Source organism: Puma concolor, chromosome C1 (genome assembly GCF_028749965.1).
Source record: "Puma concolor isolate L17-30 chromosome C1, mPumCon1.1.hap2, whole genome shotgun sequence".
Classification (NCBI taxonomy): domain Eukaryota; kingdom Metazoa; phylum Chordata; class Mammalia; order Carnivora; family Felidae; genus Puma; species Puma concolor.
Window position 1 is genome coordinate 1,870,825 of NC_141674.1, and position 25,949 is coordinate 1,896,773.

A 25,949-nucleotide genomic window follows, 5' to 3' on the forward strand; every position below is an offset into this window, starting at 1 on the left:
GGAGCCCCACTTCACCATGCAGCCCCTTCAAGGCCGTGTGTAGTCCAAGATAATCATTGTTTCCTTAAAGGGGAACAAGTGAACAGAGAGAGAGAGATTTATCAACACAACCGCTGGTGTAGTCCAAACGTTACCCATTTTGGGCGTAACACCTGCCCAAACCCGACTTCCCGGAGGAAGAAGCAGTTGAAGAACAGGAAGGAACGTGTCCCAGACTTTGGGAGAGGCCCCAAGCAGCCCAGGGAGAAGAGTGAGCTCGAAAGAGTCTTGGCAAGTGGGAGGTGACAAGGCCCAACTGGCCACAGCCTGGTGTGGGCATCTGCTGGTGGCCAGCCAGCCCCGGACGTCCATCTGGAAGGTGAGGGAAAGTGCTCTCTCCTGACTCGGCCCCGCCTCCCAGCAAGGCTTCTCTGCAAGGAGCCCGGGGTGGCCGCCCGCTGACTCCGGTGACCTCGTCCTTCCTCCTCCGACAAGTGTCCCACGGCGTTTAGAGTGCTGATCTCCAGTCCTACTGAACACTCTAACCAGAGGGGACGTGGTGGCACAGGACTCGCCTGTGCTGTGCACAGGATGGCCCGGGGTCTTCTGCTGGGAACCAAGGGCGCATAGAGACCCATGGGGGTGCAACGATGCATCAGGCTTCCTGCAGGAGAGGCGAGAGATTTCACAGACCTGGCTGTGAGCCGGGCGTCAAGACTCCCTGGAAGGGCGGGGATGGGGACGGCGAGGGCAGGTGGGGATGGCAGAGCGGAGGCTGGACGGTCACAGGAAGGCCAGCCTGGAGGTCGCTCGTGAAGCTGGGGCTCGAGGCCCACCCTGGACCGCGAAGGGCATCGAGGGTTTGATCTGAAGAACTTCCGTCTCCTTCTGAAGCACAGGCGTGCGTCTCTCCAGACGTCTGAGAAGCAGGGATTCGAAGACGCCACAACGTGCACCTTCATTACTTAGAGGCCATTGAAGGGCCCCCTCGTCTGCGCCCCAGGAGTGGAGGGAGGGACCCAGAATCTGGGAGGCTGGCTGCAGCTCGGGGGCCTTCCAGCCCAGGGCGTGCAGGGGACCCATGGTTCTCGGCCGGGTCAGGTGCCGGAGGCAGACCTCCGCCCAGGCTGCGAGGCCGCCACCTCCCCTGACGGCGGTGTTCGAGGAGACGCCCGCGCCACGGGCTGGTGTCCCAGTAACTGCGGTCCCCTGGCCGTCCCTGTCCTTTGACAACTGGTTTAGCCACCAACATGACGCGGACCGCACCGTCCCTAAGTAAACCTTCCACAGGAAGGTGTTCATTTCTGGGGAATCCCTCCCCACATGGGAGGGAGTCACTGGGTGCACAGCCCCGAAGCCTCGGGGCCGAGGAGTCCAGTGGAGCACCAGCGGGCCAAGACCTCCAAGTCCCCCCCCCACCCCGGGCCTCCCATGAGGCTGCTCCGCCTGAGCGTCGTTCGCGGGGGTGTTCGTTTAGGAGAGTGTGATCCAGGCTTTATGCTTTCAGAAGTGCAAGGTCCTGAAGAAGTTCCCCCGCCCCCCAAAAGGCCCCTTCCAAACAAGCCTCAACACTGCCTGGTGGTTCTGTTTCAAGTGGTTACAGCCGCCCCGGGAATGCTCAGGAAGCTGGATGTTGGGATGAAAATCCTTTTGGAGAAGGAAGGGAGGACGAGGAGGACGAGGACGAGGAGGAGGAGGGGAAAACCCCACAACAAACCAAACCCAGATCCATGCAGGTGGATGCAAAGCACCCAACTGATAGCAGGTGGTTCTGGGTCTGAGACCAGCGCCCGAATGAGCGTCCTGGACCCGATGCAGCCCAAGAGCCCCTCAGAAGCACGGAGAAGCTGTGTCTCTCCGGGGCAGGAGTTTAGGCCGCGGGGGCCCTGAGCGCGGGAACTCCCAGGTGACATTCAAAGAGGCGCCCCCCCCCCCATGGCTGCCACGGAAGGGCACAGAGCTCAGAACGGCCCACGCCCCCGCTGTCCTCGCCTTGGCATGGAGGTTCCTTTGCTTAAGAAGCCTTTGCTCCCGGTGTGAGGTGTGAGGCACAGGTCTGCGTTGTAGGTGGTTTGCTGGTTCTCTGGGGCTCCTGGTTCGCCCATACGTGGATCCCAGAGAGCCCCGCACAGCAGCCCTCAGAGAGCTCACCTTGACCTTGCCGCTCAGGAACACGGAAGGGCCTGGCGACGGCCCGGGAGGTTATTGCACTGGGTCGCGGCCACCCCACCCAGGGTGCTTCTGGATGAGGCTGGCAATTCATTTCCCGACTCCTTTTCTAGTTCAGTCCAGGTTAACAGAGACTCCAGAATATCCCCTGCCCAAGCCGGTCCTGCCCACCCCCCTCGCCCTGGCAACAGCCTAGTAATGACCCTGTGCTCCCGCACTCGGCCCCCTGGCGCAAGGGCAAAATTAAACCGGGCTGATGGCGACGTCGTCACTTGCTGCCCAGGCTCTTTTTCCCGCCCCCCTCTCCGCCCCCAGCTGCCCCAGGCAGCCGGGTGGGCCTGGTGGAGACCAGACCCAGGGCACAGTTTGAATTATCAGGGTCCAGCCGGGAGGCCCAGAAGCCCGACATATGGGCCCACTCCTCCCTGAGACCCGAGAAAGACACTTTGCTTGCTTGTTAGGGGAGCGGAGTGTCCCAGGGCGGACCAGTCCTTCCAGAGCACCGTTCTTCTGACCCCGTGCCTGCTGCGTCCAAACCAGCAGAGTCCCAGGGCAGGGCCACAAGTGGCGATGGGAAGGGAGGAAACCTGCAGGGTCCCCACGATGAGCAGGGCTCCGCTCAGCCAGCGAGCTGCTCGGCCAGTGGGCAAGGCCGCGAGGGTGAGGAGGGGTCGGAAGCAGCCGGGATTCAGCGGACTGTAGGCTCCGTGCGGGCCGCGAGGGAACGCGGGGGCTGGGCTGCCGAGTCAGCCATGACCCGAAGACCTTGGGTGGCCGCTCAGGGGGACTCCCGTTGGATTCCCATGAGCTCAGCCCTGCAACCCCTCCTTTGCCCCCCACGCAGCCCATGCCGAGCCCCAAACCCCCCAAGGACCTACTGTGCAGGCCACCAAGGTCACGGGTGGATCAGAGGCAGTCCCACGTCCGAGGTGGGTCTGTCTGTGCTGGGCTCTGTGGGGGCGGCCGACCCTCCCAAGGGCTCAAGGGGCAGAAACGGGGTGTGAGGCTGCTCTTGGGGAGGAAGGTGGGAGACTTGCTGGTAATACACGGGCCCCTCCTGCTCCTTCCTCTTCCCAAACCCTGAGGCTGCCCCCCTCCCCACCCCTGCTCTGCCCAGCTGGGCACCAGGAGGGCCCCCAGGTCGGTGGCACCCCTGAGGTCGGGCGGGGAGAAGAAACACGAAAGGCTCCGTGCTGGAGCCCAAATGTGGCCGTGATGTCAGCCACAGGCCAGAGGCATCAGGGCCCGGAGCTGCCACCCCGCGCACAAGTCATAAATCCCGCCTAAGTGGCGCCTGTCACCTCACCGAGGCCTCGTTTCCATTCTGCAGCCACTGAAGGTGATTAATGAGAATTATCATTAACGCTAATCAGAGCCGTTTGGAGGAGGCCGGGGTGGAAGGAAATGCCCTTTGTGGGGCCGCGGGGACGGCTCTGTGTGCGCACACGTGCTTGCTGGGGGCACACGCGCGCACACGAGGCCGTGGGCACCCGTGCACACACGTGCACGCACAGGACACGGCTCCGACGCTGGCTGGTGCGAGAGGGTCTGGGCAGACGCGGAGGAGCCGACGCTAAGAAGCAGCCTGTGCCTGGCGTGAAAGGCGGGCTCCCCAGCGGCGCTCGCCGCCCAGAATACAGGCCTCACATCTCAGCCCGGCTGGAGGGAGTTCTCTCCCCTGCCGCGAGCTCACGCAGGACTCAACGTGCTTGGCAGGTGCATGCAGCCTGGATGGGCTTGCACAAAATTAGAGCCCGGCGTGCTGCAGGGCAGGCACCCTCCGTGGGTTCCGTCTTCTGCCCCCGACGCACGGCCTTGGCCACCGCACTGGGCCCCCGGCCGCCCACTCCCACCCCACGACACCGGGGATGTCCCCCTTCCCGCCCATCTCCGAGGAAGTGGCAGACCGGGGTTCCATCCTCGCTCGGGTGGGGGGGTGGGCAGTGTGGCTTAAAGATACAAAGTGTCCTTTTATTGGGAATATCAATTCAGAAAGGGGCTAGTAGTAAGCTGAGAATATTTGGATAAACTTAGGACTAAAAAAGACCTTTTGTTCCCTCGGAGAAAAAGGCTGCTGCACCACCCTGGGCTCGCTGGAGCTGTTCCAGAAAAAACCGAAGTGGGAGCAGAAAAATGATTAGGGCGTCTCGTGAAGGATCTTTAGGTTGAATGTTTATTAGTATTTATTTTATTTTATTATTAGAATGTGTGGTTACGATCCTGTTGCATAATGCCAGGCTGTAAACGTGTCTTCGCACACCGGCCCCGTCCACCCCAGTCACGGGCTCACAAAGGGGACACTGTAGCACTGGGGGCAGCCGGCGGGGGGGGGGGGGGGGGGAGGGGAGGTGTTATTTTCTCTGCTTTGTTTATGAGATGTCGGCCCGTTAAGGAAGGGGCACTTGCCTTCTAGTGTTTGCACTTGGACGAGCAAAGGGGTCTCTGCAGCTGGGGGATCTGGCCGTCCCAGGAAGGGGGTCACCACCAACAGGAGGTCGTCCTTGTGGATGGCGTGGCAGGTGTGGCTCGGGAGGGGTCTCCTCCGGCGGAGAGGAAGGTCAGATAGATGCATGCTCTTGGCTTGGCTGGGAGCGTGGGGACCTTGAAGGAACCTTTCAGGGGACCCTCGAGTCACCTGACAGCCAGATGGCTTTTTAGGAGCCACCAGGATGTGACGGGGCCCCAGGACCTCCCTGCACCCAAGTGTCTGTCGTCCAAAACATGCGTGCAGCCCTGCTGCAGCCCTCCTCTGATTTCATGGCCATGTCTCAACTTACAAGCTCCTAAAAGCAACTAGTTGACTCTCGAAGATTCCCGTGAAAGGACATCCCTCCAGAAGCCAAAACGGGATGAAAATCTCCAACCTGATATGAATCCTCATCCACCCAAATGTGAAAAGAAAAAGAGCCCCCCCTTCCCCCCGCTCCCCGGGTGAGTAGGAGGTAATGTGGCAAAGCTGGAGAGAACCTTCGCTCAGAGTTCCATGCCCCTGCCCTGCAAATGAGGTCTAATCCCTGTCTGCCCCTGAGCTGTTCGCTGGAACGTTCCAGGATCTGAGTTCCATGCAAATCCTGAAATCTCTCCACCGACCTCTGCAGAAAACCCAAAGATGGAGATCTTCTCACGGGTGGTTATATAATGTGAGGCCCCCTGGCCTCCGGAGGCCGCCTCTGTGCCGTCACGCCCCAGGCGGTGGGGTGTGGTGACAGCCCGGCGAGCACTCGTCCTAAAGGCACATCTCCGAGCGTCCCCCCTGCCCCACCCTCCCCGGAGGCCAGGACCTGGGACGAGGCTCCCTTTCCAGGGACGGTTCTATGTGCCAGGCGTCCCCAGGGGCCTTGTCCAGGACCCCAAATGGGAGGCCTTCCACGGAGCTCTGGCATGACCCATCCTGGAGCCCTCCGTCACAGCCAGCCTCTGAGACTCGGAAGAAGTACATTTGACCACAGGGAGTTACAACCGGCAGCTGCCTAGGACTGCCCCCCGGATTGGGCCGCTTTGCAAATCTTAAAGAAACACCCAGAGAGAGCTGAAGGCCGTGCCGTGGGGTCACTCAGCCGGGGATGCATTTCACAAACAAACACACCGGGGCAGTGGATGGTACCTGCAAAATGCCAGCTGCAGAACCCCGGGCTCCGCCTGTATCTGTCAGCCGTTGTCCGTGGCTCCGATGCGCCCCTCGGGATTTTAAGGTCGTGTTTTCCGAGAGAACGCCTGCTTCCGCTGTGGAATATGTACATAAATGTAAAGTATGGGCAAAAGTGGAAGGAGTCATGTACTTTATTCATTTTTTATTTAAAAAAATGTTTTTGGGGGCGCCTGGGTGGCGCAGTCGGTTAAGCGTCCGACTTCAGCCAGGTCACGATCTCGTGATCCGTGAGTTCGAGCCCCGCGTCGGGCTCTGGGCTGATGGCTCAGAGCCTGGAGCCTGTTTCCGATTCTGTGTCTCCCTCTCTCTCTGCCCCTCCCCCGTTCATGCTCTGTCTCTCTCTGTCCCAAAAATAAATAAACGTTGGAAAAAAAAAAATTTAAAAAAAAAAAAATGTTTTTGTGTTTTATTTTATATTTGAGAGAGAGAGAGACAGACAGAACATGAACAGGGAAGGGACAGAGAGAGAAGGAGACTCAGACTCCAAAGCAGGCTCCAGGCTCCGAGCTGTCAGCACAGAGCCCGACGCGGGGCTCGAACTCATGAACTGTAAGGTCACGACCTGAGCCCAACTCGGACGCTCGACCGACTGAGCCACCCAGGCGCCCCAGGAGTCGTGTGTTTTGAAGTAATTACGCTTCTGAAGTTGGTTTTCACAATTTGTAGCTGATGCGGCAACTGAATCACAGGGGTGGGAAGTGAGCGTGCTTATTGTAAATGTTTCTATCCTGTTGTGTGTTTCACTATGTCGTTAAAAAATTAAATTGGATAGTCAAACGAGAGAGCCTCGTCCTCAAAACAAGGCACTCGGGAAAGTTGGGGTTATTTGTGCTGAAGGAATAATTTCAAAATAATCCTCTAGAGGGAGGACTGAACAAAAATAAAATGAAAGCGAACGGGTATATCGTTTGGAGAGTGATGCACTGAAGGGCTGAACCTCCTCACAGAGACAGAGAATCTTCTAGAAAAGAGCCTGTGCCCCAACAGAGAGAGGGACCGTGTGCCCTGAAGAGAAACCCCTAGCTCCGTGCCCTTTCATCCCTGACCTCCGAGGGACCGCTGAGGACCCGCTCGTCCTGCCAGAGCGACCCCGAACCTTGCTGGCGTGGGGTGCTTGCATGGGGCGGGTGCAGGCTTCGCTGGGCCACCGCCGCGGTGGGCCTGGCTCTGGCAAAGACCCCAGGAGCCTCCGGGGAGCCCAGCTCTCCAGCACCTCCAACTGGAGGAAGTTTGGGGGTCCCGGCCACCAGAGGGGGCCCCGCCATCGAGCCCCCGGGGTGGCCACCGGGAGGATTTCAAAGGAAAGTCTTCTGATGCATAGCTGTTCTGCCCGGCTGTCCGGGAGCCAGAGATCCAGAGATCCAGAGAGTCAAGAGAGACCAGAGACCCGCACCCGGCCCTCGCCTGGGAGAGCTTCTCCGAGCCCCGCACCTGCTGCAGGGCCCCGCTCAGGACAGCTGACCCGGGAGCCGCCCTCAGCCACGCTGCGCGGCTTTAATTAGGCGGGCAGGGTGTTCCCTTTCCCCACGGGTATATGTTCACATCCTGACAGCATCCATAGAAACAGATCTGCCAGAATAAGTCATATATTCTTATATCACTCAAGGGAGGAAAGTGAATGCGCCCTCCCATCCTTTGCTTTTTTCAAGTAAAAAAAAATAATAATAATAACACAATAGCAGAATCCACAAAGAAAGATCCCCATTAAAATGTTCCCAGGCTCTTAAACACCCCCGTTTAAATTCTGGGTAATCGGCTGCATTGTGCTGTCCCCGGGAGGGGCCGTGGAGTTGGTGGGTGCCATTCAGGACCATTTGTGTCATATAAATGCTTGTGATTAGGTTTTTAATAAACCGTTTCGATTCTATTTCCTGGGCTTGAATAGATGCTTGAACTTGGCTGGCGTGGACCTGAAAGGGATCCAGGTAATATCATTGTGGGGGACACACTTTTAATTCCTTTGATATATTTCGTCAAAGGTGACTGGCCGTAGGAACTGGCTGGAACATGGGGAAAGAGGGAGAGCTATTGAATTTAATTGGTCCCATTTGTCATTCAAGACTGACTTTGCCCACCTCTGTCTATGAATCATTTTCAAACTTGCCGATCGGACCAAATGTGCCCACAGCTTGGGAAGGAAGCCGGCTTCGGGCTCCCGGGGAGACGTCTCAGGCCGAGCTCACGTGCAAGGGCAGGTCTGGCGTGCAGCTCAGGGTCCATCACCGAAAACCCGGATGGCCTCTGGCTGGGATGATAGCGCCTGAGAATCCAGGAGCCCGTGACACCCAGAAAGTGGGTACTGCCCCTCCCCGTCTCTGTCATTCCAACGTCTGATACGTGGAGATGGCTGGGTGCGAGAGAAAGGATGGGCTTGTTGGATTACAGTTACGGGACCCCGGGGGCCTTTCCCCACTCATGCAACTAGATGGTGGCTGAGCTCTGGGTGCCCTGGGAAGCAAGAAATCCTAGGAGGTAGAATCATTGCAATCAACTGTTCGGAGGAAAAGCGGACCTCCAGTCTCCATGAAGCCAGACAAGGTGCAGACCCAGGCCCAGGGGGGAATTCTGGGCCTGCTTGGGAAGGACCCAGAGTTGCCTATTTGTAAGGCATCCAAAGACAATAGCATCTGCACCAGAAGCCCTCTGCCAATGACCATTTTTGTATGTCAAAGAGCTACAAGAGGTGCTCCTTCTGGGACAGGCAGGTATTTGCTTAGGTTTGGCCTGTTGAGATTTGAGCTATTTCCAGGAGCTGATCTCAAAACACCACCCGATATGGAAGGCCGTGAGTCATGGTACTTCTCTGGACTGATACGTCCCCAAGGAGGAAGAAGGATGGGCTTGGAGAGACTGAGTCAGCGGCAGGGAAGGCACTAAATATACCCCACCGGCTCTATCCTGGCCGCTGCCCCAGCGTCCTTGAACACCTACTGTGTGCCAGGTTCCACAGGGTGTGAGCCCGACAAGTTAGCGTGGCCTCTGCCCTGGGAAATAGGACGCTGTCACGTTGACTAGGGGGAAGTCGTACTGTCACCCTGGATCCAGGAAAAACTGTAGCTCTGATTTCCAGCAAGGCAGGGCAACTAGAAGGAGGGTGTGTACTTGCTTGAGCAGAACCCATGGAGGAACAAGGAGGAGGGGTCGAGAGTGGGACAAAGGGAGATGAGGAAAGAAAGACCCACTGGGCAAAGCCATATGGAATATGGCAGGAGGGAGAGGTCTCAAGTGCCCATTTTGTCTCCTAAGCATTCACTGAGCACCCATTGTCTGCCTGGCTCTGGGAATCAGATGAAACCCTCAAAGCTCTCATTATCCAGGGGAAGAGGAAGGAATCATGTGGACAAGACAGTCACAGCCCACTGTAATCTGTACTGTGATGGGGCAGGGACTGTGAGGACCCCCAGAGGGGCCCACCCTGATGTGTGGGATCAGGGCAGGTCTCCTGAGAGAGGCGTCCCTGTGTTCTGCTGCTTTACGTCTCCTGGAAAGATGCTCCCTTATATTTCACTTTGGCAAGTGGAGGAAGCCAAAAGTGTCTGGACAGGTCTGGAAAACTGTGCCTCATCCATCCATCTATCCATCCATCCATCCATCCATCCAACAGTCCACTCATCCATCCATCCATCCATCCATCCATCCATCCAACAGTCCACTCATCCATCCATCCATCCATCCATCCATCCATCCATCCAACAGTCCATTCATCCATCCATCCATCCATCCATCCATCCATCCATCCAACAGTCCATCCATCCATCCATCCATCCATCCATCCATCCAACAGTCCACTCATCCATTCATCCATCCATCCATCCATCCATCCATCCATCCAACAGTCCACTCATCTATCCATCCATCCATCCATCCATCCATCCATCCATCCATCCAACAGTCCATCCATCCATCCATCCATCCATCCAACAGTCCATTCATCCATCCATCCATCCATCCATCCATCCATCCAACAGTCCATCCATCCATCCATCCATCCATCCATCCATCCAACAGTCCACTCATCCATTCATCCATCCATCCATCCATCCATCCATCCATCCATCCAACAGTCCACTCATCTATCCATCCATCCATCCATCCATCCATCCATCCATCCATCCAACAGTCCATCCATCCATCCATCCATCCATCCAACAGTCCACTCATCCATCCATCCATCCATCCATCCATCCAACAGTCCACTCATCTATCCATCCATTCATCCAGCCAGCAATTCACTCATCCATCCATCTGTCCAACAACATATTCATCCACCCATCTATCTACTCACCTACCATCTATCCATCTATCCATCCATCCAACCAACCACCCATTCGTCCATCCATCCATCCATCCATCCATCCATTGGTGGAGATGCTCAGTGAGCTCCAATTGAACACCAGTCCTTGGCAAAGCTCTGGGAAAGCCTTAGTTGTTCTTGGCCACCATCCTCAGGTAGAAGACAGGTGAGAAGGACAGGACCAGCCAGGGTGTGCAGCACTAGTCCCCATAGGTCATGAAAGGAATGAGGCAGGCAGCCAGGACCCATTATCCAACTTGTCTGCCCCTCTCTTGCTGTGCAACATCGGGCCAGTTACCCAACTCCTCTCTGTAAGTTTCCTCATCTACAGAAGTGCCTACAACGGTGGCTGCCCCTTTGGGTGGATGTGAGCCTTTCGTGACTTGGTGGGGAGGCTCGGCAGTGACTACAGAGTCAGCGGTCTGCAGGGGGGTGGTGGCCGGAGGGGCATGTTGCCTCTGCATGACGGGGAGCGTGGTGGGAAGGGCCGGGTGGGCAGCCCCTGTAGAGAATGTCTGAGGAAGGGATGGGAAGACTGCGCTTCTCTCCACCCAGACGCGTCTGGTTCTCTGAGAGGTGCATCTGGAATCATTCCTCCGTGCAGCCTGCATGCATGATCGTCGTCCGCAGAGACAGGGATGGACCCGGAGGGTCGGAGGACAACCAGGCCCCGGACCTCAGAGCGTTCTATCCAGGTCACGGGCTGGAGGACGCACAGGTAGCAGCCGAGCAGACAGAGCTGGGTGAGGAGGCCCTGGGGGGCCCGAGTGGGCTTCTACATTGGCTTCCACTCTGGAGGCTTCTGTCCAGCCGAGAGCGCGTGCCTGGAGGTCTCCAGCACCCCCGCCCCCTGCAGTCTGCAGCAGCTGTGAGAATTCCTCCCGCACCTGCCGGGGAAGGGGGGGGGGTGCGCCTGTTCACAAGCTCTGCAGTTTGTCACCCTCTATGTGGCCAGAGAAGGGTTACAAATGTGACACCTCCCGGGGCCTCGCATCAGCCTGTCGGTGGAACCGCTTCCTGTGAGCAGACCCCGGGCTCCCACCCACCCCGGGCAAGGACGCCGCCACAGGCGTTTGGTTTTGGTTGTTTGGGCTTTTTTTCCAATCTTTTTTATGATCGAGAACAAAACAGAGGTGTCTCGCTCAGAATGTCACAGCTGAGCCTGCGGTGCAGGCAGCCCTTTGGCTCACAGGCTTCTGCTCCCGGCCCAGCTTCAAATCAAATTAGGGTTTGAAAAGACGTTGGGGCTGTTAGCATCGTAACCACAGCAGCCCGAGGGGCAGGGGCAGGAGGGTGTGGGACTTGCAAGCTGGGCGGTGGGGCGGCGGTGGCGGGGGGGGGGGGCCTCGCGAGCCAGGCCAGGACCCGGCCTTCACCTGTCCGACCCTCGGTGGCCCTTCTTGGCTCCGCCCTTCCCTGGGCCTCAGCCCCCGCCGTCAGCCTCCAGGCCCAGCAGCAGAACCACTTGTGAAATTTCCACCCAAGGAGCTGGGGCCGAGTGGGGCTGGGACCCTCCGCGCCGGTGTTTGCCGGGGGCCCTGGCGGGACCATGCTTCTGCACCTGAGCGCCCACGAGACAGGTGTCGGTGTCCCCGCGGCGATGCCGGGTCAGGGTGGGGGTGCACACGGGGACAGAGCGTGTGCACCCAGATCATACCTGGGTTATTTGAGGTCAGGAATCTCAGCAAGACCGGCTCTGGCAAGAGGGCTCTCTCGTCACACCAGCCGGCCCCGCAGAGGTGGGAAGGAAGGGAGGCCTGGGTCTACGGGGCCTACTTTCCTGAATCTGGGTTCAGCTGAGACCCCGTCTCCATGCTTGTGAGAAGTTCTCCCATAAGGCCACGGCAGTGGGTCAGTGGACAGGTGTGGTGGGGCCCAGCCGCCCTGTGGCTGCAGACGCCTGGGGCTCGGCCCTGGGGCTGAGAGCAGGTGGGCTATCGGCGTGAGGAGCCCACTCCGTCCAGCAGAGAGGGGGGCGGCAGGGGCTTCGGCACAGGCAGCCAACCCAGGCGTCCCCACGGGGACGGAAGGCCAGTCCTGGTGTGGTGCCCCTGACTATCCACAGGGAACGGACAGAGCAGGCCCCAGGCCCCAGCGCCCCAGGCACTGATATCAATAAGTCACCCCGCTGTTTGTCCTGGGACCCTCGGGAGAGTGTGACCCACTCTGGTGTCCTTCTGGGGTTGGCTAGGAGGGAATGACATGTGCCGTCATCGCAGATCGAGGTGGCCCCCAGGCGACACATGGGCCCCCCTGCACGTCAGCGCCGGGCACGTCCCTCGGGAGCTCCGACACCAGACCCTGGGGTCCCAGCTGTCTCGCGGGAAGGGCTGGGTGACTTTCTCACTATTGCGCCCGCCTCGATGTCCCCTCCCACCTCCTCTCCACCCGCTCCCAACACAACCAGGCAGTCATACACGGGGCGTTCACCTTCTGGAATACCTTCCGTTCGACCTCGATGCAGGACACCTTTAAGGAGGACGCATCTGTAGACGGGGTCCCCACTACAGAAATTCAACGTACAAACGACATCACAGGTGAAAGTCTTATGTCATCCCAGCAATGACATCTGAAGACGGAGCCTCTGGGCAAAGTCGCCCCCTGGGAGTGGCCATAACAGCCTGCACCCCCATGGGGCGGGGCAAGGGGAGGGGGTCCTCGGGACTCCTGCCCATCAGCCCCTGGCTCAGCTCGCTGTTCTGGTGCCGGTGGGTCTGTGACGAGGACCCTCTCCTGCTGGAGGCCGAGGCTGGGCCCGGGGCTCTCTCTGTAGTGACCAGGGGCTTTCTCTTTGGGGACGCCCTGAGAAACTCCAGAAAGCCCACCTCCTGCACAGGTGGGCAGCAGGGCTCCCGAAGGGAGACACACACCTGTTTGCTGGGCGTCCCTCTCCTACTCACAGCCGGAACTGATCTGTCCCCGTCGGGGTCCTGGGGCCTCCCACTGAAGATTCCTGACTGGCCAGGGGACGACTTCCTCACCGGCCCGAAGACCCAGGAAAGAGCCCCGCTTCTGGCCGGTGCCCTCACGGTCCTGTGCTGGACAGAGCCCCCCAGCCTAGCGCGTCTCTGGAGAGCCCGCAGAGCAGGTGCGGCCAGCCGGAGAAGCAGCCGGCGCCACAGCCATCAGTAGCCAGGAACGAGTCCCCGCGGCACGCGCACACTTGAGCGCTCTCGGAACCGGTGTGGGCCCGGGGCTCCGTGCCGGGTGTGTGCAGCAAGCTTCCAAAGAGAAACCAAGTGTCCCTTACAGTGCACACCACGTGTGCAGGGAGCCAAGGGCCTCCACGTACGCAGCCAGAAATCAGGAAAGAGGATTTCTAGCTCCAAAGGAGGGACTGAGGCAAGACGACCCGACAACCCCCGTGTTGTCGAGTTAGGAATTATGCGATTTCAGGGCAGGACAGGCACATACAGGTCAGAGTCCAGCCTCCCTCTGAGCACCCTGGAAGGACGGCCACCTACACCTTGAATCCCCCCAGTGACGGGGTGCTCGCCTCTCCGCAAGGGCCCTCGCCCGTCCACGGGCTGCCTGCGGAGATGTCCCAACGCCACCGCCACCTCCACCACTGCTGACCACTCGAGGGGTTTCTGTCCCGTTATTCCCTCGGACACTTACAAGCGCTGGTCCGAATCCCCAGTCTGCCCGTGTGCTCCTCTCGGGTCAGGGCTACAGCCCGTAGCCTGGGGACAAGACGTGCGCTTGGGAGGAAGCCCAGACCCCAAACACCCCCTCAGGCTGCAGAGTGTGGGGGGACCCCCAGAGCGAGGTCACGTTCAGGTCACAGCAAGGGCCAGTGACCCCGGTTCTGCTGCAGGCAGCTCAGAGCAGCCCTGAGCTAGACACGCTTCTCTCGGATCCTTGAGACCTACGACCTCGGCCCTTGTCTTCCCCAGACACGCATGGGGAGCCCCCTCCAGCTGCTTCCAGAAAACACTGGCTCTCTAGCCCCTCTCTCGCTGGCCCTTGCCCTGGAGAACTGGCTTCCGTGAGATACCTGTTTTTCCTGGAAGCAGCCCCCTTCTGCCCGCCTCTCCCCTGCTCCCTCCACCCCCTCTCCACCCCTCCCTTCCCTCCCTCCTTCTCCATGCCCCACCTCTCCTCCCTTCCCCTCTCCCCCATCTCCCCTGCTCCGTCCTCCCCCTCTTCCCTATCTCCCCTGCTCCCTCCACCCCTCCCTTCCCTCCCTCTCCATGCCCCACCTCTCCTCCCTTCCCCTCTCCCCCATCTCCCCTGCTCCCTCCACCCCTCCCTCCCCTCTCTCTCCCATCTCTCCTGCTCCCTCCACCCCCCTCCACCCCTCCCTTCCCTCACTCCCCCTCTCATCGCCACCTCCCTCTCAGCCAGAGCAGGTGGGGACCCAGGCCCATGACCTGCCTGCCAGGACTCCTGTCTGCTTGTGTTGTGACCCCATGCTGTCAGCCACATTGCTGGTCAGTGCTTGGTCATATCACCGCTGAGCCCCACAATGAGAGTCAGGACAGGGGATTTATGAGCTCATCCAGGCTCCCTCTGCACCCGGACAGAGGTGTTTCCAGAATGCCTTTCCCCCACCTCCTTCCGTCACAAGAATGGACTTTCTGCTTTAGTTACTCATGGACCCCATAAATCGTAACCACGCTGTGTGTGTGTGTGCACACGTGTGTGCACGTGCCTGCATGTGCCTCTGGACAGAAACGAGACCCCCACGGCTCTGGGGGTCCTTAGAGAAGGGGTCAGGGTAGGAGGAGGCCGTCCCCGGTCCCCCACCACTGTCACGGGTGGACACCATGCCCGGACTTCGACGGGGCTACCTTACGGCCACGGGGGGCCGGGGGGGGGGCAGGCTCGCAGTGCCCGCGCCTTCCTGCATGCCCCGGGTCCATTAGGCGAGCTGACGACAGATGCCTCGGCATCCCCCCTGCACGCCCGGCCAGGGCCGTGGCTGTTGCACGTGAGGGAGCCAGCCCAGCAGAGAGCCCACAGATTAGAAGTGCAGGAAACCTCAAATGATGTGCAAAAAAAATTGTCAAGGTTAAAAGAATTTTTCCATCCCTTTGCTTCATAACTCAGCATTTCTGATGGCGGTGATTTATGAGCGAGGGGAGCTGGCAGGGGGACCGGGGGTGGGGGGGCCTGTGAGGCCGAGTGGGGGGACGGACAGGAGGCAGCTGCTGGGAGAGGCTCTGGGATCCCCGAAGCTCAGCCCCGAATAACCCGGAGCAAGGCTTTGGAGTGGGGTCAGGCAAGGCAGCCGGATGGCAAATCTAGAGACTCGGCCCCGAGGCCCCCCAGGCCGCTGCCTACAAGGGGGCGGGGGCGGAGGGGTGCAGGGGGGAGAGGCCGGGGGGCTGGGCCCCCTCCCTCCTTCCCTCCTCAGGCAGCGCGCACAATCAGGGGACAGCCACTTGCCGCTCTCGCCCTCCCGCATCCACTCGTAACTGTCTCGGGCTCCAGGAGCCAAGGCGGGTGAGGGGTGGTCTCGACCTGGCCTTCTGGGCGCTGGAAGGTCTCACTGTAGGAGAGGCAAGGGCAGAGACCTGTGGCCTCCTGGGCCTGCTTTCTGGACTCCAGGACCCCGTGGGTCTTTGAGCAGGCACGGAGACCCTCCCTCCTGTCCCTGACTTGGCTCCAGAGCCCTGCGTCTGGCTTCTGTCTCCTCTTGCGGCGAACCCGGCAACACCAGCACCTGCGGTGACCAGTACGGGGCCGCGCAAGCACAGACGGAGACCTGAGCCCGCAGGGGCTCTCGGGGTGGGCTTCCCAAAGGCCCAGCTCCTCCACTGCAGAGGCCCTGCGGGGAGGACGGAGAGAGGAAAGGAGCGGAAGCCAGAGAAGACACGTGTCTGCACCCCACTTCTCCCTGCCTGGAGTCACAGAGGGCACGGGCCCATCCACACCCCAAACCAGAGCCAGGCCTACAGTGTCCTGCCTGCCGAGCCAGGGGCTCAGGCCTCGGTGAGGCCCAGGTGAGGCCCCACCGCCCAGCCTCGACGGCAGACGCAGGCCTGGGCCCTCCCACCACGCGGGCATTGCAGGTTCGGGCCCCAGACCAGGACTCGGACCTTCTCTGGCGAGGAGGTACCTGATGCTGCTCAGAGGTAGAGCTTCAGGGAGGAGTCCCCTCTGACCCGCAGGACCCGCCAGGAGGTGACGCTCACCCTGTGACCACCCAGATGGTCAGGGGTTGGGGGGACAGGCCTTCTGGGCTGAAGGGAAGGGGCACTTCCCAGGGGGCACCAGGAAGGAGGGCTGCTGGCCCTCCAGCGTGGAGCGTGCCCCACAGGGACAGGGACGGCTTGGCGTCCCGTGTGGGTAAGCAGCCAGCCGTGTCCACGCCCAGACATGCTTGAGAGGACGGAGAGGGCTGCCTGGCACGGGGAAGGCTCAGGAGAACACGGGCCATGTGACAGCACCTGCCCGGCTGTCCTAAGGGAGAGAGAGAGGTTGGTTCCACGAGGACCCAGAAAGCTCACGGGAGGGCTGGGACGTCCGCGCCGAAGGCGTTCCCTGCCCGCAGCAGGACCGAGGGGAGACCAGGCCGCCGCGGGGGGACCGAGGGGAGACCAGGCGGCTGGCTCCAGGTGCACACATGGGACTGGGGCGTGGGCTCAGGTGGCGGTGCTGGACCGACAGGTGCCGGAGGGCGACGGACAGTCACTGTGGTCCAGGCGCCCTGCGCTTTCCCTCATCTGCCCCCAGGACAAGTCCTGTGAGCACCCGGAGGGTCAGACTCACTCTCTGGGGGGCACTGTGGAGCCACCCCCGCGTGGCACGGAGCTCCCCTCGCGGCAGGCCAAGAGCCCCGAGGACTGAGCCTGCAAGGCGCAGTGCAGAGTCCCAGCCCCCAGAGAATGTGCTCTGCCTCTGGGACCCACATCCCAGGACGATCGTTCCCAGCCGGGGAGGTGGGAGGCGGGGGGGACGGGAGGGTGCAGCCGTGGAGGACGGTGGCAAAAAAGGACGCAGATGAGCGAGGCCCCCCGGGGAGGGTGCGTGCAGGGGGGAAGCGGGGGCCTCTGGGAGGTCTGTCCTGTAGGCTCCCTCGGGGCCACCTCCTCACTGGGGCTGGTTTGTCTTTTCCCAAAACATGTTGCTGGTTTCTCAGCAACCACCTGAGTGGCGCCTCACACGCGCACACACACACGTGCATTCACACGTGTGCACACGCACGCACAAGCATACACGTGCACGTGCAAATGCACTTGCACGCATACAAGGCACACATAAGCACACGTGCACTTTCGCGTGCACACACACACGTGCATGCACACATATGCACACTCACACATGCACGTACACATACACGCATGCATATACGCACGCACACACGTATATGAGCAAACTGGGTGAAGAGGGCTTCTAAGCACTTAGGACAGTGGTTACTTGGTTAGTTGGACGGATGGATCAGTGTCCCTCTAGCCACTACTTGGGGAGACAGACCCAAGCCCGTCAAGGTGAAGCAACACCCTTGAGGCAACAGGTCAGCCCGGGGTGGGGGGAAACCACGGGGGCCGCATGGGCAGTGGGGGCAGAGGCCGCAAGGGCTGTGACGGTCCCAGCAGCCTGTGCCCTCTTCGTCATCCCCAGCCAGTGCCACGGGTGGGGTCGGACAGAGACAGTGGCTGTGGGGGGGGGGGGCATCACAGGGAGCCCGGGCCCCCGGAGGGGGGTGGGGTGGGGTCCATGGGTCTCGGCCGCTCGGCCCCTCTTCCTCCTGTGACAGAGGAAGGTGGCAGGACTGCCCCTTCAGTTGACGTGCCGCTAACCGCAGGTTTTGCTTTGTGGGTCTTTTCTGCGGGTTTCCTGCAGTTGGGGTAGGAGGCGCAAGGGGGGCCCCTGAGAGGCGTTAGTGCCCAGAGGGGGGCCTCTCCCGCGTGGGCCTGCGTTCCCATCCCTGCCGGCCAGCCCCAAGTGGCCTCCCGATGCCGGCCTGGAGCCAGCAGTGCCCCTGCGCCCCCTGGCACCCTGAGGGGTCCGGCTTCTCTGCGCCACACTGCCCTCCAGCCCCACCCCTCCGTCTCTCATCTCCCTCCTCCCCAGGCCCCCTGGCCTCTCTTCCCTCTCTCAGAATTAGGCCCATTTGGTGAAAGCCCCCCCCCCAAAAAAAAAGAGAATCACAAAACCGTGGTCCCTGGGTTCGGAGCCCCCTCCAGATCAGCCTCCAGAGACGTCAGCAAAGCTGGGCCTGAGCTTGTCTGCTCCGAGACTTGTCATTTATGGGAGGCACTGCTGGTGGCTCCAGGAGGGGCTCCAGGCACCCCCCTGTGCAGGGGGGCAGACGGGACAGAGGCAGGTTCTGCGTCTCCCGTGGCAACGCGCCTGCCTCCCGAGATCTCCGTTTCCTCACCATCAGAGGCCGGGCGGGGACCCTGGCTGTGTAGAAAGTGTCTGTGGACATTTGGGGAGCACTTGAGCTGTTACAGAGCATCCAGAGCTGCTGGTCAGAAGAAGCTTCTGCGGGCCTCTGCCGGGAGCTGCCCTTCCCCGGGCTTTATTGTCCAGAACGGGCGCTCAGGATGCCCTCCGGGGGAGCAGAGGCCATGATGCTTGGGATCAGCCTCCTCTGTCTCTGCCGGGACAGGCTGCTACCCCCTGCCCTGACTTTACTGGGTCCTTCTGACACCCTGTTCTCATGTCCCCTGCCCACTGGACGCCCCTTCCTTCTTTGAGGCTTCAGCCCCTCCCTCCTAGTCTGTAAGACCTGGGGCTGCGCTGCCTGGGAATTTGGTCCAAGATGCCGCTGGCTTCCGTGGCTCTGGACTCAGAACCCCGCGCAAGCACCGGACGGAGCAGGGGTGAGGATGGGAGGGATTCTGCTGCAGGGGCACCCCTCTCCCGGCGGGGGACAGCATTCAGGTCTTCTAGCGAATGACCCGCTCAGACGCACACACCCGGAGAAGCTCCAAGCCCTGCCCGCCAGGGGCTTGTGCAGAGACCCGCGGCGGGGACCGGGTCAGTGACGCCGGTCACACGCGCGTTGGCTGCTGGGCGCGCCGGGAGAGGCCGGGCATCTGCGGGCCCCGGGTGTCGAACGGAAACTTTTCACCTTTAAGAAAACTGAATGCTTTTCTTGCTTTCTTACTTTCAGGGGGATGTGCACGCCAGTGTGGGCACGCACGCACACACGCCTGCACATGCACACTCACGCCGAGTCCCGTGCGGTCACACACCCCGACAACACCTTTACCTTCGAGAATGTTTTTCTCCAGCCCAGCGCCCCAGCTCCCCTTAGCAGAGGGCTCTGTTCTTAGACACAGTGGCCTCCGCTTTCTCACGTGTGGGGCGGCTCTGCAGGGGGGGGGCGGGCTGTGCAGCCCCTTTACTGCCAGACCAGGGCTGCAGTCTGCTCGGTGAGAGGAAGGGCCGTCCTCCTGTCCCTCCGCCAGGCTCTCAGAGGCTCCTGGGACGGGCAGCCGGGGGGAGGCGGGGGACAAGGACGTGGCCAATGCCCAGGGGGTCTGCTGAAGTCCAGACGCCAACTGCCTTCCTACTGGGCCCAGACAGCTGGTCCCTCATTGGGCAGTTGCAGGCTGTGTAGACCAGCACACAGGATGTCTCTGACCCTCCTCGGTTCTCGCTCTCCCCGACAGATCTCCGAAGACCTGAGCACGGAGAAGCTCTGCATGGACGCTGCCCCAGCGGGGTCCGGCAGCTGGCTGAAGTACATCCGGGTGGCCTGCTCCTGTAATGACCAGAACCTCACCATGTGCCAGATCAACGAGCAGGTGGGTCTGGGGCTTGCACACCGGCCCTCAGAGTGGCTCTTGGGGCCTCGGCGCCCAGAGAGATGGTGGGGGCGGGGGGTGCCGGGGCGGAGGGGCAGCCGGGCCCTGCCGAGCCCTGTCCTGCCGCGGGGCAGGGAGCTCCGTGACACCCCGTGGTTGTTCCCTGGAGCCTTCTGTTGGCAATCCAGTTACGCATGGCTGTCCTTGCGGCTCCGCTCGGAAGTGCTCTCTGGGGGGCCGGCACCGCCCTCCGGGGGTGCCCTGTGAGCCCCTATGGCATCCCGGCCAGCCTGCGGAGGCCACCGGCTCCCCTGGCCGACAACGCATCTTTCTCCTGAGCCTGGTGGCCCTGATTTCAGCCCCAGGCCCCTTGGCCTCACTCCTGCTGCCAGCCCCCCTGGAGGCCAAGGACCCCGCTCGGCACGCTGGAGCCTCACTCGCCGTGCTATTTCCACGCCACCCTGGGAACGCAGGCACCTCTGGCCCTCATTGCTCATGGCGGCCGTCCGGGCTGAGCGCCGAACAGGAGAGAAGATGCCATTTGCAGCCCCCACGTGTCCCCAGTGCTGGGAGGCCCTATTCTGTGTCTTTAACTACAAGGTTGCAAATGGCCCCTGAAGACTCCCCACCCCGGAGCCAGGCCCCTCGGCACATCTCCACTGCATTCCCGGAGCAGCGCCGGGCTCCTCGGGGTGCCCGGGTGCCCAACCCGGCCGATCGAAGCAGCGTGCGCTTGCCGAGAATATCTTGGGGTTCCACAGGAGATTTCATCTGCGAAACGGATTCCACTGCTTCCAAAAATGTTTTCGGAGACCACATAACAAAGACTGCATTCTCCCGTCGCCCGTGCAAACCATTAAAAGTGGTTCGAGGATCTTGACTTCAGAGAAACAGTTTTGCATTAGGAAACACAGAGAGCACGCACCAGGGAGGTCCCTGGGACCCCCGTCAGCTGCCCCCCCTCATCCGCTCAGGCTCCTTCTCGGCCCTGGGGCTCGGCCTGGATTAAGCCCTGGACACAAGCTGCCGCCAGACGCGGCGAAGTTGGAATCCACCTCTGCTCCTGAGACGACTACAGCTGTAGCCAGAACCCAGCATTTTGAGAATAAGGTGGTTTGGGTTGTTTTTTGTTTTGTTTTTTTTTTTTTCTGATTGCAAAAAATATTGCAGAAATTGAAGCCAAAAAGAATAATCCTCAAAAATTAGAAGAGAACTTAAAAAAACAAACCTCTTTTCCTTCCTCCAAATGAAAGTGAAATCTGAGTGACGGGAGGTCGGATCTAGGCACGCCCCTCCTGTGCGGACCGCGCGTATCCTCCACCCGTGTCTGGAAGCTGATGGGCAGCGGAAGGAACACCGTGGGGCCGAGCCCAGGATGGCACTTCCGTGAGAGGCAGGATCCAGATTCTCGGTTTAAGAAACATGTTTGCTGGACCGTTTGAGCCAAACTTTAGTAGCAAAGCAGGTACCTTTTCATGACAAGCTTCTAGAAAAGCACACAGATGTGTCATCAGACATCTTTGTTTTCTTATTAACATTTCGGGGAAGCGTTTCTGCCAGCTCCACATAAGGGTCCACGTGGGACTGACTGCTTTGCAGCAAAGTCTTTCCATCTCCTTCCACCAGGGAACAGGGATACTTTCGGCTGGGGTGTAGTGAGTGTTGAACCCCGGCTGTTTCCCTTAACCCCATTGAGGGGGGTGACCAGTCCCGACGGCTGGAAACACCGGTTTCTACAGAGCAACAGGCTTGACCTGGGTTGGAGCTGGAATAAGAACGTCCCTGAAATATTAATAATAAAACAAAGATTTTTGAAGACAGGCTTCTCTTTGAGAAGGAAACATTACACGATATTAATGGGGTTTCTCAGATGTCCATAATCCCAAGAGTTTCTACCAGGATTTCCTAGCACTTATGGACACCCCAGCCCCCGCTGCCTGCACTCGCACACGCGCACACACGCACACACACACACACACACACACCGCTCTCGACAGCACGGACGTGGAGGGGACAGCGTCCAGACTGAGAATCTAAGAGGCATAAGGCAGTGTGGGTTTTGCCAGATGGTGCTCAGAAGCCCGTCACATGACCCCAGCCCCCGTTTTGAGAGGACGAAGAACCCTGGGCAGGAGGGGGTCCCCGGGGGCGTGAAGAGAAAGTCCCTGAAGTCACAGCTCCCCGAAGAACCGAGCTGGCAGCTCCGAACAGGAGACCGTGTCCTTCCGAGGGAGCCACGCGTTTCTTCCACGGACTGCGGCTCCCATGGCCGTGAGCACAGCCCTGCCTCCAGCTTCTCGTTCATGCCACAAGGCCCCCTCTCGGCGCCCTGTGGCTCTGATGGCCACCTCTGTCCCCCTCTCTGCAGCTCCAGACGGGGGAGCCCAGGGCGAGAGAGGCCACAGTCGGGCCGTGGATTTCCTCCTGGACTCAGCCCTATCCACTAAACAGTGGCAAGCGGCTTTCACAGACGGTCCTGGGCCAACACGGGCTCTGGGGCGGCCGGTCTGCTCCGGACAAAGTGTCCACGGCCTACGGCTGGGGGCTCCAGGTCTGTCTCTGGGTTTTTGGAAGTGGTCGGATCACAGCCGTAGACTCTGGAGGGCCCTGATTGACCTTCCCACTTAGCATAAACGGAAAGCAAAGGGGAGCCCGCGGGCAGCAGAGACCCCCCCGGGTAGCATGACCCTCCCCCAGCCCCGGGCGACCTTCACTCCCCTCCCCCTGCCGCCCGCCAGCCCCTGCTTTTCCTTCTGGAAAATCTGAGACGCTCAGATCACCCCTGGGTGGTTCTTTCTCCCGCAATTATGGGCACACGAGTTGGTCTGAAACGCTGCCGGAGACAGACGGGGCCTGTCCCTGGATTTGTTTTAACGTTAAGCCCGAAATCAAGAGCCTGGAAGTAACACGCCCAGCGGAGGGAGCAGAGAGGGGCGGAGGCCTGTTCACGGCGCGCTGTCTCCCCGTCCCCACCCGCCTCACCGGGGCGAGGATGCTGGGGCCCGACGTCGGTAGCCAGCGGGGCCGAGGAGGGCGTGAGCCGGTGCTGGGGTCACACGCAGATGTCGGGGAGCACGACGCGGGGGCTCCGAATGCCCCCGCGCACGGAGGAGAGCCCCCAGGGCCCACGCTGTGCGCCCCCAGGGCCGGCTGGACGGCAGGGAAAACCCAACAGCACCAGCAGGTTTCCCGGGGCACAGCCGGCTCAGCCCGGGCTCCGGGGCCGGGTCTCCCCGAAGAGGAAGCAGACAAGCTTGTTAAAGAAAGCATTTCGTTAGCAGATCAGCCGGCCGATAACCACACAGCCCCGCGTCCAGGAGAGCCAGCGCTTGTGTTTAATGAAAACCTGGTGCTCCCGGGCCGGCCGCACGTCGGCCCGGAAGCTTCTCTTTTGCTTTCGCTTCCCTGCCCTCGATGCGGGGACCCCGCCGCGGTGGCCGGTCGGGGCGTGGAGCCGTCCGCCGGGGCTGGAACCCGCAGGATGGCGTCCAGAACGGGTCCCCCGCCGCCTCTGCTCCCCCCACCCCCCAGGATTTTCTAAATTAAACCTTGTAAATGGATTGGCCCGTTTCAATGGTAGCTCCCAAACAATTAGATACAATTTCCCCCTTTGAAACGAGAAGGGCAGGGGATTCATTGTAGCGTTTCTTGGCCGGTTTACAAAAGACTTAACATATATATCAAATTCATCGGAGTCCGAAAGCCGCGGAGTTCTGCGGTGCCCTCTTCAGAGCAAGCTGACCCTGTCTTCGGGAAGGAACAAGACCTAAATTCGACCACGCCGGCACAACACCGGCCGGAGCCCTTGTCAGTATTTCCATTCTTCTCCTTCTTGACCGAATGGGGTGCTGGATTAGGAGAGCCACGTAAGAACGGTGGGGACCACGTTCCCCAGTAATGCGCGTGTGTAGATACACACGCTCTCCAGCCCCAAACCTACGACGAAGGAAGAGACAGACGTGCGGGACTTTTTCCCACGTTTGTGCCGCTGGGAAGGAGACGGTACAGCGGCAAGACCGGAAAGATTCTCGGACACGAGTTGCTTCAGCCCCGCGTGGGAAGACAGGAGCGTGGCAACCGCCAGGCACGCGTCCTCTCCCCGGCGGAGGAAGGAATTGTCTGCCTGTCCCTGGAGCCTGAGCCTGCCGTGGGGGCCCGACCCAGACCTGCTGTCCCCGCGGTCCCGCTCGGCTCTGAAAAGGCACAGGCAGGCCTCCGCAGCCCCCCCGCGGCTCCCGGAGCCGTCCCCAATCCGGCTTGGAGCACCGCCTGGGTGGCTTTTTAAACTCCAAGTGCTCAAGCCCTCAGGCAGCCTCAGGGCTCTGGTGTCCACAGCCCTTCCCAGGCAGAGACTGCCCACAGCGTGGGGACCTCAAGGAGGAAGGACACACAGCGGTGTTTCCAGAGTCCGCACCGGAACCGCCTTGCCTCTTCGGGGGTCCCTGAGAGGAGAATGCCCAAGGACCGGCGTCCCCTGCGGGGACAGGACAGAAACGGCCCGGCCATTCCACTTCCCCTTGCTGCTTCTCTTTTGGGAAAAGCCCTCGCAGAGCCCCCCAGAGGCCTTCACAGATCCCGCACAAAGCCGAAATCCAGGATGCAGGGAGGTTTTCTTTTTGCGATAAGCACACTGAAAGCGATGTTGCCCGCGTAACTCAGACACTCCTTGAAAGGTCCTCAAACTGTCAGAGGGGGAGAAGCGGTCCCATGCACTTGACCACTTTCACCTTTCTGAGCCATCCGTTTGCTCCGGGCCAGGCAGAGCCGTGGCCGTGGCCAAGCACCCCGTGCAACGCGGGGGCAGCTTCTCGTAATTTCAACCGTAAAACCCCCAGATTAAGTAGGAACGACAACCGTAGAACCTAAGTCGCCGTGTTCGAAAACAGTATCACCCTCGTGAGTTGATTTGATATTTAAAAAAAAATACTTGAGGAACTCAAGAAGCTGTCTAAAACTGACATCTATTTTAAATCTGAAATATTTCTTTGTCTTAAAGAACGTTGGGGGGAGGGAGTGACGTTTGTTTTCACGGAAGGGTCTGAATGAGCACGGCCTGTGTGAAATCGACTGTTCTCAGGCACTTCTCTCCGCCTTGTGTTGGGAACGTGGGCTTATTTGTCCCCGAGCTCCGTCCACCTGCAAGGGGCCCGCTCCCGTGTTGGGAGAGGGACGAGGGGGAGGAGAGGACCCACACTCAGGGCCACCACCGTCCCTGCGGACAGAGCAGAGACATTCAAACAGGGACCTAACCTCAGACCTTAGTCTGTCTGGCTTCGGTATCTTGAAAGCCGTTTGCGAGCAGACGTTTATTGGCTCCCATGAACCCAGCTGTTGCGACTTCCCCAGCTCTCAGGTCCTGAAACCAGAGAGAAAACTCCAGCTGGGCCTTGCCCAGAGCACGGAGACAGGGTTTCAGCCGTGCAAGGCTGCAGCTGTTGAGGGCGCGGGTTTTCGCTGCTGTCACAGGCACAAACCTTTTTCCTTTTCTCGCGGTGGACGAGGCACCACAGGGGAGGGTTTCTTTTTCCTGGAGGAACAGGCCTCTCTCCCTCCTGTGAAAACGAGTGCTCAGCCCGTCCACATGGCAGACGGGGCCCTCGGTCTGAAGCCGGCCCAGCCGCCGAGGGGCACACGGTGAACAGGAGTCGCCCGCCCACTTCAGGAGTTTTTAAGGGGCTACAGAATCATGTATTACAGGCCCCTGCGGAAGGGGCCGGGCTCCGCACTGTAAATGCGCAATTTGTAACGCCCCCAGAGGCCAGGAGCCGCCCAGGCCTCAGTCCCACCGAAGAAGCCTGCGCGCGGCCTTTGTCCTGGGAAGTCAGCAGAGCCTGAGGACCAACGATCAGGAGGCGGCTGGCTGATAAGGCCTTTGTGCCTGTGGGAACAGGTCATAAAAACTCCAGAGCCTCCCTCACACCTCCGTGCCCTTGGCAATGGCATCGGCTGAGTTTGGAAAAGTTTGCTCCGGTCCCTGTTCACCTCCTGTCTCCCCTTCCGGGTGGAGGCAGGTTGGGGGCGCCCCTGCCCCCCCCCACCCTAACCAGGGCCCTGCGATTAGCACTAATAGCAATTAATTCTGTCTTCCGCTCAAAGTCCAGGCGGCCACGGCTGCGGGCCGCTGGCTGCCCTCCTGTGCTGTGCTCACACC

General features: G+C 60.4%; 1 protein-coding gene across 6 annotated transcripts in view; it reads left to right on the top strand.

Annotated features, from left to right (window-relative positions):
- Positions 1-25,949, top strand: part of PRDM16 (PR/SET domain 16) — a 312,652-nt gene that overhangs the window by 244,144 nt on the left and 42,559 nt on the right. For 5 of the 6 annotated variants that reach the window (XM_086715463.1, XM_086715467.1, XM_086715465.1 and 2 more), the window contains exon 4: positions 19,664-19,798. In XM_086715463.1, the coding sequence (XP_086571589.1) occupies positions 19,664-19,798 (135 nt within the window). Of the gene's footprint in view, positions 1-18,283; positions 19,424-19,663; positions 19,799-25,949 lie in introns of those variants that run through there. The other variant, XM_086715468.1, reaches the window with a different exon arrangement.